Source organism: Dreissena polymorpha, chromosome 4 (assembly GCF_020536995.1).
Source record: "Dreissena polymorpha isolate Duluth1 chromosome 4, UMN_Dpol_1.0, whole genome shotgun sequence".
Classification (NCBI taxonomy): Eukaryota; Metazoa; Mollusca; class Bivalvia; order Myida; family Dreissenidae; genus Dreissena; species Dreissena polymorpha.
In genome coordinates this window covers 134,522,226-134,539,092 of record NC_068358.1, presented here as the reverse complement: position 1 = coordinate 134,539,092, position 16,867 = coordinate 134,522,226, and the positions used below count along the sequence as shown (strand labels likewise).

General features: G+C 33.9%; 1 protein-coding gene and 1 long non-coding RNA gene across 2 annotated transcripts in view; both read right to left on the bottom strand.

Annotated features, from left to right (window-relative positions):
• LOC127878814 (fibrillin-2-like) overlaps positions 1-5,521 on the bottom strand; it is a 107,687-nt gene extending 102,166 nt beyond the window's left edge. Inside the window, exons 1-3 of the mRNA XM_052425341.1 lie at positions 5,509-5,521; positions 4,980-5,105; positions 3,978-4,196 (exon numbers count right to left, since the gene is read on the bottom strand). Coding sequence (XP_052281301.1) covers positions 3,978-4,196; positions 4,980-5,105; positions 5,509-5,521 — 358 coding nt within the window. The remainder of the gene's footprint in view (positions 1-3,977; positions 4,197-4,979; positions 5,106-5,508) is intronic.
• Positions 5,522-9,796: 4,275 nt separating this feature from the next.
• Positions 9,797-16,362, bottom strand: LOC127876703 (uncharacterized). Its single transcript, XR_008048034.1, has 4 exons — positions 15,780-16,362; positions 15,103-15,243; positions 13,328-13,501; positions 9,797-12,335 (listed from the first exon to the last, which is right to left on the bottom strand). It is a non-coding gene; the product is annotated as an uncharacterized LOC127876703 (long non-coding RNA).
• Between the last annotated feature and the right edge of the window lie 505 nt (positions 16,363-16,867).

The window sequence follows — 16,867 nt, the reverse complement described above, 5'->3', positions numbered from 1 at the left end:
TATCATAAGAATAATTTAGTGAATTTACTAGGTATTTCTTTATATCTCTCCAAAATATTTTATAGAAATCCGCAGTTATACCATCGGAACCCGGACTTTTGTTGTTTTTCATATCTTTTAAGGCTTCTGCACATTCGTATTCTGTAAGATGCTCTATATTATCCGGATTATTTATTATATTTACATTGTTGTTAAAAATTTTCGAATGGCTGCTCTCCTCGATATTATTATCTTTTTTATACAATTTTTGATAAAAGTCTTTTATATGGTGTATGATTTTCTCAGGATTTTCTTCTATTTTGTTTTCGTCAATTTTTATTTGTTTTATCGTTTTCTTTTCAGAATGATATTTTTCCAGATTAGCGAAATATTTTGTATTTTTTTCGGCTCCCTCAATCCATTCAGCTTTACTCCTTAACATATAACCTTTTATTTTAGTATTATTAAATTCATGTAATAATTGTTTTGCATTATTTAATTGTTCTAAAAGTAAATTATCGTTTGAATTTGATAATAACTTATTTTTAATGTTTATAATATGTTGAAGTAGCTCATTTTCTTGTTTATTTTTAATTTTATTTTTATGGCTTGAATATTTGATGGTTTCATCCCTTATTCTTCCTTAAATTAATTCCCATAAGGTGTTCGGGTTAGCTTCTTGATTAAACTCAACAACTAAATTTATTTCATTTTTAATTTTTGACTCATATTCAGTGTCTAGTAATAACGAATTGTTTAATTTAAAATACCCGGGTCCTCTTTCTTGCTTGTTGGTATTTAATATCATTTTAACAATAGAATGATCGGAGCGATAACCTGGGTGTATTTGGCAGTCCGACACGGCATTTAAAATGTTGTTTGAGATTAAGAAATAATCTAGTCTGCAAAAAATTGGTGGGTGCGTGTTGGAATGCCATGTATAAACCTTTGCAGTTGGGTTTTTTGTTCTGAATATATCACTGAGATCGTAATTTTCTATGATATTATTTATTTTATTTGATGTTTTATGGTTAGAATTGTCCCTTCCATTTAATTTGTCGAAGTTATAGTCTAAAACGGCATTAAAGTCACCTCCAATTATTAATGTTTCGTCTTCGTAGTCTTTAATAGTATTCTCTAATGTGTTATAGAAATTGACGTCATCATTATTTGGTGCATATAGATTAATCAAAATTACGTTGCTATCTGATATATTTAGTTTTATAAGTTGCATTCTTCCAACTATGATTTCTTTATATTCAATAATGTCACAATTGCATGATTTATTAATAAGAATTCCTACGCCATTGCTATTGGAGCTACCGCCACTTAAAAAATATTGCCCTGTCCAAGAAGCTCCCCAATTTGTATTATCATTCTGAGCATTATAGTGAATTTCTTGTAATAAAACAACAGAAAATGCCTTTTGATTTAGCCAGCTTAATACTTCATCACGCTTATTCTTAGTCCCTAAACCCTTGACATTAAATGTAACAATTTGTATATTAAGTAGAATATATTTGATTTATCGCATTGCACTGAGTTCTGCTTAGAATATGTCTTCTTATATTTTTTGACTGCTTTAAAATATGTAACGTTATATTGTATTGTATGTTTGTGTCATGTGAAGTTTTATTACGAAGTTTTCTTATTTTTTTATTTATCTTTTAATTTGGAGTTGGAAATACTTGTGTTCTGCTATATGATGCATGTTTAACGTTTATTACCTTTTAATATTCAATATCTTTTGCGTTTTGTGCATGTAAGCGAGTGTGTGAATGCGTGTGCGTGTGTGTGCGTGTTTATGCGGCGTGTGTGCGGCGTGTGTGCATGTGTGTTGGGCAGATCGCATCAAAATAATATTGTACGTCTTACAGATGGATTCAATTTTACAGCATAAACAATTTTACAAAATACATCGTAACTAAGCTGTGCGCTTTGTAGAACTATCCAAACATGTAAATACAATTTTGTAACATACATACTTTTGCAACATACATCTTAATTGAGCTTTCCACTATAGAGATTCCCCGTTGCCTTGAAAGGTATTTAATATGGTATTTATCATGGCAAATGACGAATAAGTATTTTATCGCAAATAGCGAGGCTGTGGTACAAAATAACATATTATGAACAAAAACAAAACAAACTATTAAAGCACATTTGTTCCATACAACCTTGCGCAGTTATACAAAATACATGTGTTTGTATATAATAAGTATGGAAGTGGGTACAACCACGTATCTTGTTTGCAGTTACAGTCCACGGGCTCGCTATTTACATTTGAAGAAGGAAAGTAGTTCAACTAATAAATTTAATCGTACGTATTGCAATTTCATTTCGTTATCTAGGTATAATGAACTTTGGCAGGCAGCCAGTAATCTCATGTTGTAATATACATGAACGACAGCTCTACAAAAGATTAACAAGCATATGTATGTGCAAGAAACAAACAGCAGTTTGGTTATATACACACAAAAAACGATTATGCAAAACGATTCACAAGCATATGCATGTACAGTAACGACACACAGTAGTTTTAGTAATATGCATGAAAGACATCTATACAACAAGATTAACACACCTATGTCCGTACAAAAACACCCCGCAGTTTAACAATAAACTATCATTAGCAATTGCAAGACGTTTACATATTATACATTTGTTTAATTTTATTTGTACGTAAAAAATGCCAATTTTCCAACGAAAAATGTTAAAGATGATTTATTTTTATTTAATACACTATTATAGTAGTAAACAGTTTTACTTTAATATCTTTCGCGACTAGGGTATACTACTAAATGTTTTTGCAAGTTAGCAAAATCTAATAAATACGACGAGAGCCCGTGTGTAGAAGCTTACATTGTCGAAAGCAAAAGTATCAAGCTTCTCATTAGGCTTTCGGTACGTTTAAAACATATTATGGAGTCATATTACTCCATTGTTGTTTTAATTGAGTCTTTTGTATAAATTATTATTTTACTTTTAAATTTATTTTCCACAAGTTTTTTGATGATTTCATGTTAAGCAATATCTTATAAATTCCACTACAGCCCGTGTGTAGAGGCTTAAATTGTCGAAAGCAAAAATATCAAGCTTCTCACTAAGCTTTTGATAATTTTAAAAACATATTATGGAGTCATACTACTTCACTATTGTTTTAATTGAGCATTTTTGTATAAATTATTATTTTACTTTTACATATGTTTTAAAACTTATTTTTGACATTCATACAATAAACATTGAAGTGTTTTTAATGTTATAATATTTCAATAGATATTTAAGTAGCGCACGGAAAATTTAATCCGCTTTACAATTTCTTGCTTATTGTATGGTTAGTCCAAGCACAATAACGGTTTACATTTTATACAGATCGGTATTTATTTGTGATTGGTAAAGAATGTTGCACGAGCATTTTGTGAATGTATAACGCACATGGCTTTTCACGAGCAAACACTATATTTGTGTATGTATACTGTTCAAAAAAGGAGTATAATCCTTTTTCTTACTGTCTGCGGTTTGGCCATGGCAAGTCTAGCCATTCCTGGTATTCGTCCTGTTTCACAGTGCGTACATGTCCCATTTGGTCCCGGTATTTGATTATCCCATTGCTGGTCCAGGCGTCTTTCACCTCGTCCATCATTTTCTTTTTGACACACATTAAGACTTGCAGATTTATTTTCGTCAGGTCTTCGTTCACGTAAACGTTCGAATTTTTCAGCAGTTTTCTGTTTCGTATAATTTTGTCTTTTGTAAATCTGGAGACAAACTTAACAATGATGTCGCGATTTTTGCTTTCTCTATTTGGTATTCTATGCACGATATCAAAGTCATTCATTGAGATCTCTGCTATTTTTTTCTCTTTGAAAAAATTTATTACTTTTGTCGCTGTTTCTGTTGCTGGTTCATTTGGGTCTGGATCTGGTATAATCTGTCAACCTATTTGCACAATGAATGTGGAACTTTCAAACTTTCAATGGACGGTGTGAGGTACCAACCTCCGCCGTCGTGGTCTGTACCAGATCCATGTTTACAGAGCGTCTTGAACTCCGGATCCGACATTGACGGGCACGGCTCGCATGCCACGCCCCAGGCAATCCCGGGGGCCTCCATCGAGTCAACCATACAGCAGCACGTGGACTTGGTCACCAGCATTGGCGACGGGTTGCTGCACTGCCCCCGGCTGTAGCGCAGGAAGCAGCTGTCCTTCCGGCGGTCTACACATGTAAAGTGAACATCGTAGATTGACACAATAGTGACATCCCGGTGAAGAGTATATAAGAGCCTTGTGTGCTTTTGTGTGTTTCGTTTTATTTATTCGATAAGCCTTTTGTAAACAGTAATACTAATGTTCGTCAAAGAAAGAAAGAGGACAATCGTGATAATAGTAAACGTCTCATTCGCTATAAATTGTCATACTAACAAATGGAAAACACTTGCATACGTTAAAAATATAGTGGTATTGAGACATCGCTTTTGTAACAATTATAGGTTCCTTTGGGCGGAACCTGTATTATTCATGTGTATGGCTGCAAACAATTATTGGTATAAATGTATTTATTGAAATGTACGTATGATGGTATCGTTTACATTAAATTATTTTTCCTTATTCCGGCATGCTTTAAGTGACCAAACCCGACGATTATACCATATAGCAAACATGCTCGTAAGTGCTTGATCGCATCTTAATTTGCATACATTGTTTTAGTACGCAACACACTCAACGGGTATCTCAATTTTATATAGCAATATCTAAAATGCTACATTTCACCTTCAAGTCGTACTGCTTTAATTGTACGTAAGAGCGGAATGCATGTTTGTATTTGTTATTGCAATTGTTCTCTACACTTAAGACCTTCACATTCTAATTCAGAAAACATTTCGAGATGAACTCAACAACTCGAACTCTGAACTCTGAAATAGATCCCGTGACAAAAATTCAGTTATATTTTGGTACGGGTTTCAAAATGCCGACGGTCAAGGCTACGACTTTTGCTTACCAAGACATGTTCGCCGGTCGGGTCCGAGGACGAAACCCCTGGGGCACTCGCACCTGAAGCTGCCCTGGTTGTTGATGCATTCGCCATCTTGGCATATACCGGGCTGGCTTGAAAACTCGTCAATATCTGGATAAAATTAACGTAGTAAAATAGACAGTACTAATAACAGACAGCAGTAATAACAGTTTTGTAAAGTACAGTTTAGTTTAGTAATAGAGTCGACACCAGTAGGCTCGAAGTCGCGTGGACCGAAAGGAAAAGTTCGATCCATCAGAAATTCGAGCCAAACGATTGCTAATACATTTATAATGTGTTAACTTGCAACTGTATGAAAAAGATTCGAACTTTCTGTGGAAGAGTGCCTGAGCTCCGTACTGCTTACTACATATGTATATATAAGTGTCGGTTTAATAACTATATTGTCTTGTTAAACTTGGAATAACCTTCCAGAATTTCCAAAGAAGCCAAATCGTATTACTGCTTTGTTAAATTGTATTGTTTCCTTTGGGAAACTGAAAAGAAATTTCACTGTCTACTCCCATTTAGACTTCTTAAGAAACTTTCTGTAAATGGAAGGCGAAAACATCCGTTTTTCTTGTCATGCCCTTACGTGGTTTACATAGAAATTAATTGAATTGGACTAATGTATTCTTAAAGGAAGATAACATGTATACAATTTTGTCAAATATTTATGAATTTATATAAAAATGTGCAAAAAAATATTATACATATAGTTCAATATAAATTAAAATTAAGAAGAACATGAGTCGAAAAATGCGAAATAAGCCAGATATTTAATTCTGAAATCGAAAATGTCTGTACAGTCGAGTACGAAATATCTTCGTCACAATCGGCTCGGGGCGCTAATTTGTAATTGCTGCATTTTATGAAATTTCGTCTTCAATGTACACTTTTTTTCTTGCATATTTTGTGTTATTGTAACATTTTTTATCAATATATTACATTTTAAAACATATTAAAAATCGTCTTATCTCCCTTTAAAAAGTATAGACAATATTAATATCAACACGACAGACGGACACGTTCCCACGTCTTGTAGTTATTATATGCATTAAAACTACAAGTGATTGCTTATTAAACGAATAGATGGTGATATTACAGAATGGTCAATAATAATTTATAAAACAAATTTACTTAGCCTGGTCTCTTTCTAGCATCTCGTCACCGTCCATACACATGAATATTTGTATCAAGTCATTTTTTTCAAAGCAAATACATTGTTTATGAATGCCAAACTGTAATACAAGTTCCTAAGAAGTAGTAGTAGAAAATAAATGTAAGAATTTTTATACAATTGCAAAAATGTTTTGCTGTACAGCAGAAACTTACATGCACACAATACACGCACTCTGCGTTGAAATTGCAATTATTCTATACTAATTCGTTAATACGACACCAAGACACGATTGTGGTTGTACAAAAAACAACTAATGAAACAGATCGGTATCAGCGTCGATTTGCTAGGTATAAATTTCGCAAAGTAAACAATATTGATCTGATCGTACCATGTTAAGATTGATAATAAATGTAACGTAGCATGCCTTGGTCATACTTTTATGTAGGTTTAAGATTGTGATAATAAAATGTTTACACTGAGTGCATATTCGATTTAAATCCTTTTCGTTATAGAGCGGATGATTTTATTCTCTCAATTGTGTACAGCATTCGAACTTTAAAGGTCATATACTCTAAAGGTAGATTAGATAAGCGCGGCCCATGTCTTATGTTCATAAACAAATCATAGGTCGGAGTTATAACACTCTTTTGACAAATAAGTGTTTTATTTGTATACGTGATACACGGTAGTCATGTGACTAGTTAACATCGTTACTCATAGGTGACCATTTACCAGGATATTTCAAAATCACTGAATGTCTTGTTATTTACGTCGAGGATAGGCATCATTACTACGCCTTTTGAATACAAGACCATGGACTGCTTCATGTTAATTGAAAAATCATTTTATGTTATTGACAAAAAGCTATTATCGGATATTTTTACAAACACATTTGGTATTTTGTATTTGGGATTGTTTAATTAATTTCCAAACATCTAAGACTCTATAGTGCAACGTAAATTTGTAATAAACATTGTTTGTAATATAACGCGTTAGTTTCGTTATGAAAAGGTTCGCAAATGTATTCGCAGCTTTATGTGGACATATACAATTTTGTGTTTTCATTAAATACTTTTTATGATATACTGGTGACTGTTCTTGTAAACGGTCCATGATTTATACAAAATTACAATATATCATCTTATAGTACTTTTGTATCACATACAAACAATTTATATGCAAGGAACGACCGTTATATATGAGTCGCGTTCTGAGAAAACTGGGCATGTGCGTAAAGTGTTGTCCCAGATTAGCCTGTGCAGTCCGTTCGCACAGGCTAATGAGGAACGCTACTTTCCGCCTGAAGTGGATTTTTGCTCAGATGAGACTTCATTTAAACGGAAAATGTCATAAAAGCGGATTGCACAGGCTAATCTGGGACAACACTTTGCGCACATGCATTATGCCCAATTTTCTCAGAACACGACTCATATATGAGCGTAATAGTTTCGTGTATTCTCGAACGATTCGCAAAAGTTTCTGATTTAGATAAATAACATGCACGCTTCTTTTACCTCACTGTAAATATCAATGCCCCTCACCTCTGGGACTGAATTTTAATGATCGCATTTATCGGTTTTTAGTTGGTCGCGCTAGCGGCCGACTAAATTTACAGAGCATATTTTGCAAATCAGTATGTGCTTAGAAGCCTTAAGTACGGTAAGAACCGCAACTCACTATGCTAGGAGGGATTACCGCTGCCTGTCTGCACTGCAGACGACAAAATGCTTCTGCTCTACTCTGCAGTGAGTGTATATACCAGCTTGTAAGACGACATTGACCTGTCTAGTGTTTATCATTAAAATCTGTACATATTGGCTGCTTTCAGGGAAACGGGGCTTAATGCACGTCAAATAAGCATGTACACTGATTAGCCTGTACAATGCGCACAAGCTAATCAAGGACGACAAAAGCGAACAACTTCAGTGCCTTCAGCGCTTTTATTACTAGACATGGCGGATTTGTGTAGAAGTAATGAGATATAGTATACAATCCTGAAATCACCAGCATACACGCGTAAGTTAATATTGGAAAAAAAAACGATGTGATCTTGCGTGATATCATTGTTTATTTAATTTTGAACAGAATGTTTGATTTTCAATTGGCAAAAGGTCGTGTGTGGGGCATTAATGTTTACATATAACGACCGCTGAGTTTCGTTGACGACAATAAAGGCATTATGACAATAAAGCATAGCTGCGTTTAGTTGTGTGTTACTTCAAAAGGAAGATTCTTGTTATAAATATTCTACTTCACCAAACGAGATGTTTTATCGGGTAAACACATATTAACTGACACAGTTAAAAACCAGAAGGAGTCTGTAAGAAGAAGCCATATAACTAATACTATATTTAAGTATAGATGATTCCAGAAATAATGACGGTACATTTATCATGAAAGAGGGGATACATCCATACTGATCCGAATCCGGATGTGCGAAATGATGACTACCTGAGATAAAATGCATTCCAGTACATGTGTGATATAAGTATAACATCTAGGTCATCTACTTACATCAAATACGAAAAATAAACATTTACGTAATTTGTTGCACACATAATACACAATATAATACTAGAATGAAAACAAGCACGTAATTGTCGACGCGATTTCACACAAAGAAACTTATAACCACGTTTCTATACTTATACCAAAGTTACTATAATTGAATACGATATACTGATAACGTGAGTGACAAGGATGAACTGACTTGATTACTTACAAAACATGTAAGGTCTTGCAATATGGATAATATAGCAGTGTCACTTGATAGATACGTTATCGCTTAGCAAAATCATGTGATACCCATACCATTGTTGTGCAATGTGATCTGTTTCACTCATCATTTTAGTGACAGACAAAATCAAACTTTCGTGTTAACATACGAATAGTATGCATAAAAGGTATTGATTATACGCTATCCAGCTTAACACAAAACACTGATGACTACCTGAGATAAAATGCATTCCAGTACATATGTGATCTATATTTCGGAAGCGCATCTCATCATTGGAATCCCATAAATGCCAGGTGTATGTGGATATACGGCGGTGTATATACGAAAACGAACGAAATATGCTCACTGTTCGCTCGCTAGAATCGAAAGAAATTAAGGATCTATAATATGCAATAGAAAGGAATATTTGGATAGGATATGTTATTTAACAGTACAACAAATATAGAAGATAGTTATGCGTTTCGAAGTTTAAGAGGTCCTTTCACGCTTCAGGCTGCATTATGGGAGAACCCAGATATGTCGAGTCACATATTAAGGATGTTCGATCGTTTTGTGAAAATTTTCAAAATATCCGGAATGCTATAATTTTTTGTATGGTGATTAATGAATCTGTATCTGAAATTAATATAAAATAAAAAAGAGAGGTCACCGTGAATAATTTTGAGATAACGAAGGTTTTTAAATGCCATGTGCGTTTGAAAAAAGGTCATTTTTACGGGGCATAAATTTGGGGGTACGGTAAAATGTTTTTGTGTAATACATTTAAAATGGCATAATAGTATTGAGATTGCATTAGATTAGCAACTGTAACATGTGTATTATCATATTGAACAGTTTTAAAACCAAAAATTATGGAAATCGTAAAAAATAATGAGAAATAAGTATGACTAGTTTTTTGTTTGTTTTGAATTTTTTATTGCACAGTTCAAAATAGAGAACATGCAATACAGATACATATTTATGTTGATGTAATATTCATATTCATTTGAAGTTCTCAATAATTAAAGGAAACTAGCTAAGCATTAAAATGAAGTAAAGAAATTGATAGGTCACCGTGGATTTTTTTTTGCTATAGAAATTTTAATATGGACTTAATTTCAAAAATACAATGACTAACATTGTAATAGTAATTAAAACATATCTATATAATAACTGCTCCATAACAATTAAATTATCAACTGAAATGTGATACACGTAGATATATTTATAATGTATATTGTTATGAACATATTTCAGATGTAACAACTGAAAAAACAATGTTGATGTTCAAATAAACATCTTAAATTACCCCACCCACCTGTTACCCATGTTGTTGGTTGTAAATTGAACATATGTACTAGGTATTTTAAAATTATTTTTAGAACTGTGTGATGTGTATTTAAAGACAAGAGGCCATGATGGCCCTGTATCGCTCCACTGCTGAAAAAAAGACTGAAACAAATATTCTCCGCATGTGCAGATACTTAAATATAGGCCCTATTTAAGCACATGTACAATTTTGTGACCACCTGGGCTGGGTCAAATTTAACTCCAGGGGCATAATTTGAGCAAACTTTGTAGAGGACTACTATATCTCACTCCATACAAAATGTGGTGGCCCTAAGTCTTAGATGTAGAGTTAAGGACAAGAATATTTTTAAAGTTTTCACAAAATAAGCAAGATACAAGCGTATATAATGTTCAATTTTGTGACCCGCGGGTCAGGGTCAAATTTGACCCAAAGTAACAAACTTGGTAGATGACTTTAAGATGTTCCTGCATACCAAATTTGGTAGCCATAGTCAGAATGGTTTTCGACAAGATTTTTAAAGATTTCACAAAATAGGCGCTTTATAAGCGTTTATTAAATTTTGTGACCCCCCGCGGCAGGGTCAAAGTTGACCCCAGAGGCATTATTTGAACAAATTTGGTAAAGGTTTATAAGATGTCACTACATACCAAATTTGGTAGCCCTAGGCCCAATAGATATGGACAATGTTCAGTTTTGTAACCCCCGGGGCAGTTTCAAATTTAACCCAAGGGGCATAATTTGAACAAACTTGGTAGAGAACTATTACATGTCACTACATACCAAATTTGGTAGCCCTATGCCATACTAATATGAACAAGAAGATTTTTAAAGTTTTCACAAAAAATGCCTAATATAAGCATATGTTCAATTTTGTGACCCTCAGGGCAGGGTCAAACTTGACCCTAGGGGCATAATTTGAACAAACTTGGTAGAGGACTATAAGATGCCACTACATACCAAATTTGGAAGCCCAAGGCCCAATGGTTATGGACGAAAAAATATGTGAAGTTTTCACAAAATAGACCCTATTTAAGCATATGTTCAATTTTGTGACCCCGCGGCAGGTTCAAATTTGACCCCAGGGGCATAATTTGAACAACGTTGAAAGAGGAACATTCCTAAGAAATTTCATCACAATTGGACCAGTAGTTTAGGAGAAGAAGATGTTTAAAGGAAACGTTCAGGCACGCACGCACGACGGACACAGAATCATAACATAAGCCCCGCTGGCCTTTGGTTTAATGCACTGCCAAAAATATCTTACAACCTAGGTGAAACATGAGAAATACAACTGACATAAGAATCACAACTATGTTCGTCATCGAGAAGGAAAAACAATTATGTAACAGCTATTAGATTTCATAGCTTATCTATATACAAGATGCAAATTACAATTGGTTAGATGCCAGGCAACAAATAACTCGCTATTGTACATATTATTTTCTCTGATTTTGTTACTCTGATTTGTCCGTTTGTAACCTCTGACAGGGGGCTCCTCAAACCACTCAGTCCGTTTCTTTTTGATACAGGACTCAAATGTTTAAGTTGAAATCCACTTCCTGCAACTTTCCTTGCAACACCTTGACTTATAACTTTTGTATCAATTATGGTTTGTAAAGATTTGATGTTGGAAGCAACATTTAGTTACACATTGTATGTTAACACTGCTCGGTAAAAGCTGAATGAATATTTGTTAACAATTTTTGGTCAAGAGGAACAGAGTTCACTCACTTTTGTAAAGCTAAAATATCCTGTATAGCGCCATGTGCCATGTATAATTCACCAATGACGTCTTTAACTAAATGTTCCCGCTTATATGATTTCATATTTGGTAATATTTCCTTTAACATTTTTAAGTATCTAAAAATCCACAAATATTTTGCTGAAACTCAAACATTTTTCAACAAGTATGGATAGCACGGAGCAACACTTTACAATCAAAAGACTCTATATTATGCCCAACTGAAATAATTGGTGAACATTTCTGTAAGAATGTTATAAAACTTGTCAATGCAGATTTGATGGGGACAGCTGTTACTGTTTGTCTCTTGACAAGCATAGAGTCGCTAACAACTGTCACTCCAGTTATTTCAGACGCTCGCAAGGAAATCTTCTTCTCATGAATCACATATGTTGAAAATTGACCAGTTGAATGCACTGCAGCTATCTGAATTATGTGAGAAGTGTGCTCTGAAAAAACAAAACAAAAATTTTAAATAGAAATTGCACAAAATCCATTTTAGCCCCGTTAATCACAGAGCCCTGGGTCGCTCCCCCAAGTACAATGTAAACTTCTTAAAATACATTTGAAGTGTTTACAATAAATATAAAAGGGAAAAACATTGCCCCCACCAGGACAGGACTTTTTTTAAGCTTAATGTGAACAATCGTAGAAGAGGTTCCTTCACATTCATTCTCTATGCATTGTGGTTTAAGAGAATTTTCAGTTGAAGGGTTATTGATCGGAAACAATTTTCACACTTATTGTGACCTTTGACTAAGTGACCATAATTTAAATGGGGGTTATATACTGTCCAATCCCTATGCACATGGAGAGTAAAAAGCCAATCAGTGAAAAAGTTGACAAATTATTGATCGGAAACTTAATGATCTACCCACAGACAAACATCCAGCAAAACAATATTAACTCTCTCTTCCAAGGGGGGCATAATAACTGTTATTATGAAAATTGAAACGCTCTTTTCTTCCATTCATGGATATATCAAAGTAAGTTGTTGGCATCTAATGATCTTATGTATTCATAAATCTGAAGAAGCGAAGAGAAGAGTGTTTAAATTCTTAAATGATGCACAATAATGTACTAAAGCCAGTTGTGGGTAATGTAAAATTGCATCATCTAAGTGGTATTTACTATCATTTTATCAATAAAGATTAAGAATGATGTATTATATGAAAGCAAAATGAGAAATTAGTCTGAACATAACTCTTGTTGCAATTCAATCATATGCTAGGTTGACCAACAATTCACACGATATCTCTTACACATTGAGTTACTCAGCAGTAGCAGGTTGAATTATGTTATACATGTAAGTAAATATGTATATTTTTTAATAGAAGTTCAACTTTGGAGATTTAGAGTACCTAAATACCTGAATTGGACCAAGATAAACTTCTGTATGTGCAACACTGTGAATAAGGAATATGTTAAAAATAAACTTTACCTAACCCTCTTGTTTCCAAATCAAAGAAAACAAATTCCTTCCCAGTAGTGTCTAGCCCTGCTGGACCAGGCTTGGGTATAGGTGGGGGGATAGTTGTAACTTCAACGTCTTGGTCCTCTATGTTTGAACTGTATGTTGGTCCCGCTCTTACTTCTTGCACTGTCCTTTGAATGCCTGAACAGAAAAACAGAATTTCAAATTGGAAAATTTGCTTGCACCTTCTTGGGTTATCTCTGATTTTTATTTAAAGAAATGATTACACAGCACATTAATGCTTTTACAATAATCAATTTACAAACATTAGCATATGCTTTTAAATGTTACTACTACTTTGCATATATAATTGATGGATCTATTGATACAATCTACAACAAGAAATGTGTCCACACGACACGGATGCCCCAAACTCCAACTTTGTAACCAGGGTTTGCCAAAACTTGAAAAATCTATCAGTCATTCGGACTGACAGACTTGAAATTTTTGTCAGTCCGAAACAGTTTCTGTCAGTCCCACTGTCCAACTAAACTATAACAGCAAATCACAACAAAAGAAGTACCTTTTAGATGTTTATTGGTTTTGATCACATTAACATACAATTAAAACATGTCCAATGTCGATATAATTAAACAATTATTATATTAATAATAAACCACATATAAACCAAAGGCATACTTTTTAGACTTCTTTTTGTCAAACTGTTTTTTAGCCTCCACAGCTCTACAAATCCGTGTTCTTGAAAAGTTAGGGTGACATCCAATCAATCAAGTTTGACTTAAATGCACACACCCATTCACTATACTTTGGATGACTTAAATTTCTGTTTATTAGCCAATTCACAAGGTCTAAAACAACACCTATTGTTAAAATATTTTCACTTAGCTGAGGTGGTTGATTTCCAGGTTCAATTAAATGAATGTATTTCACACCTATTTCTTCATAGAAAGGCCCATGATAATTACCACCATTCATTCTTGTTGTCTGAAATAACACAAAACATATTGCTACAAACTATCAACAACAAATCAACACATTAATATCCCTATGTCCGAATTTTAAAATATCCGAAATATAGTACATCGGGTGAAAAATCTAATTTTGATTTCAGAAATTGTTGGTATGTAAATTGAAATATATCCTTCCCAGAACAAAATAATAATGAAACTATTTAACAGAAATGCTCACAAATGCCTGTTGAAACAAGTTTTCATGCGGTTTTTGTTGTGGAGAAAATAAATGGAACAAACATAATGGCGGACGCACTCGGTTGCTTTTTTTTAACAAAGACCATTGATTTTGAACTCGGATGTTATAGTCAATTCTAATTCAACTTTAAACATCAAAATGAAGGTAAGAAAAAAAAGGATTTTGACAGTAGTTGAACAAAAAGCATTTACCTTCTATTAATTTAATAGCACATTATTATTATTATACAATTTGAGTGATCTTTTTGAAACCATTTTTCATGCGATTGTGTCGGTCAGTCGGACCGATTATCTTAAATCACTTGTCGGTCCTGAGAAAAATTTGCCGGTCAGGACCGGCGGACCGACGGTTTTGGCGAACCCTGTTGTAACTATATAAAAAAATAATCCATACAATTGTAAGAAACCCAGTTTGGTGAAGATTGGATGAAAACTACTTGAATTAGAGAGCAGGCACGAAAAGTGTGAGGGACTGACCTACCAACGGACAGTGCGAAAACTATGTCGCCAATTGGGGGCATACAAATGAAGAATACTGTGTTTTAAATATAAAATGCCCATAATTAAAAATACCGTTCGAGTTTTAAGTCTTATGCGTCACTGTTTTGCTGCACGAGTAACAGCTATAGCCTTTCTTTTTTTGTGCTGAAGGTCATGGAGAAGGGCCAGTTTCGATGTGAAAGTCCCAGGTGAAACACCCAGTTTTTGATTTACCTGAAACAGATTGCAGTAAATGACAGAACAGTTGACAATGCACAATGCTAGAATATGCTTATGCGGAATAAAATAATATGAAATAATGTCACTAATTTACAAAAGTTACAACATTTTATACGACCTAGTGATCTACATACACACAAATAATAATTAATGCAAGCCCTTTATTTTCAAAACCAATACGTATTTGACAAATTGAGAATATTAATGTTTTGTAAACTTGTAAAATTTCATATTTATTACCGGTATTAATAACTAGGACTGCAGGAAGAAAATAAACTTATTTCACTTTTAAATATACATGTTTTACTAAGGACAACCATTCACATTCTACTGTAATTGTGTTTACTGGCAGTAAATCAGACAAAATATGAAGGAAAAATATAGCAAGTACAATATAAAAAATGTATGCATGTAGACTACACGCGAATTACTTAGAGATAACTATCTGAATGTATTCAAAAGTATCAGTAATTGTGACAATAAATCATGATATAATGCACCAATGTACCAAAAAGACAAAGAAGTCTTACCCAAATGCAAGCTTTGTGATCATGTCATAAACTCTGCCATGTTTCCGTCCAGTAGCCGCATTATTTACTGCACCACAATTGCTAAACTGTATGTCCAAAACACATGCCTGTCCGAAATCCATGTTTTCTACAGTGTTAAGTAAATTCATGGGCACTTGACAAGCACTGCATGCTAAAAGCGATTCGGTCAATGTGTCGAGTTCAACGACACGTCTACCAATTTTATATCCAACTAGCATCGCTGTTGTCACATGTGGTCACGCTTACCGACGAACCGATAGAAAAATCGTCAAAATAACAGTGGTCATACCGGAAATCCTGATTGTCGGTGGAAATAGTCTTTCTATTGAAATCCACATTGTTCTTTTGAACGTTGTTGTTTTAAATACCTTTTAAGTTTCGTTTTGTATTCCGAATTATATCCAAATTAGACATTTTAAATGAAAATTATTAAGCCAAGTATCTGATTCTCATTGTTGACAAATTATCGTTTCGTTATCAATAGACGCTTGCATTTGCACAGAAAATAACATCTACAGCGCAAGCAAGCGTTTCATCGATGTCGATCACGAAGTGACGTCAAGCAATCGAACGCTTGGTTTCAATGCAGTAAATCTCGAAAATATGTAAATGCCGAAAATTTGAAGGCGCATTATCAAAACAGTAAAACTAGAATTTACACTCGTTTATTCCAACCTAATATTTTGAAACCGTGAAAATATATAAAGGTTTTTAATTTTACGATATAGTGAATCAATTACCGTAAAGTGGAAACGATCGAACATCCTTAAGTTCTTAAATGTACGTGGCCTTAAAACGCGCAACATTATAAGTGGAAAGGACATACGCTCGTTAAACAAATTTATCGATTTTAGTGGTTTGATCTGAGGTCGGTGATTGGCTAAATATTGCGAACTGATAATTCCATGAGGAAAGAATAGCACTGCAGACAAGCTATCGATTGAGCGCAGGAATTTCACACACTTGATTTATGTTATTGGTTTAAGGAGGTAAGAGTATTTCATGATATCGATCAAAGTTTGAAAGGAAACGTTTGTTTATCGATTGTGAAGCTAGAGTTAAAAGCA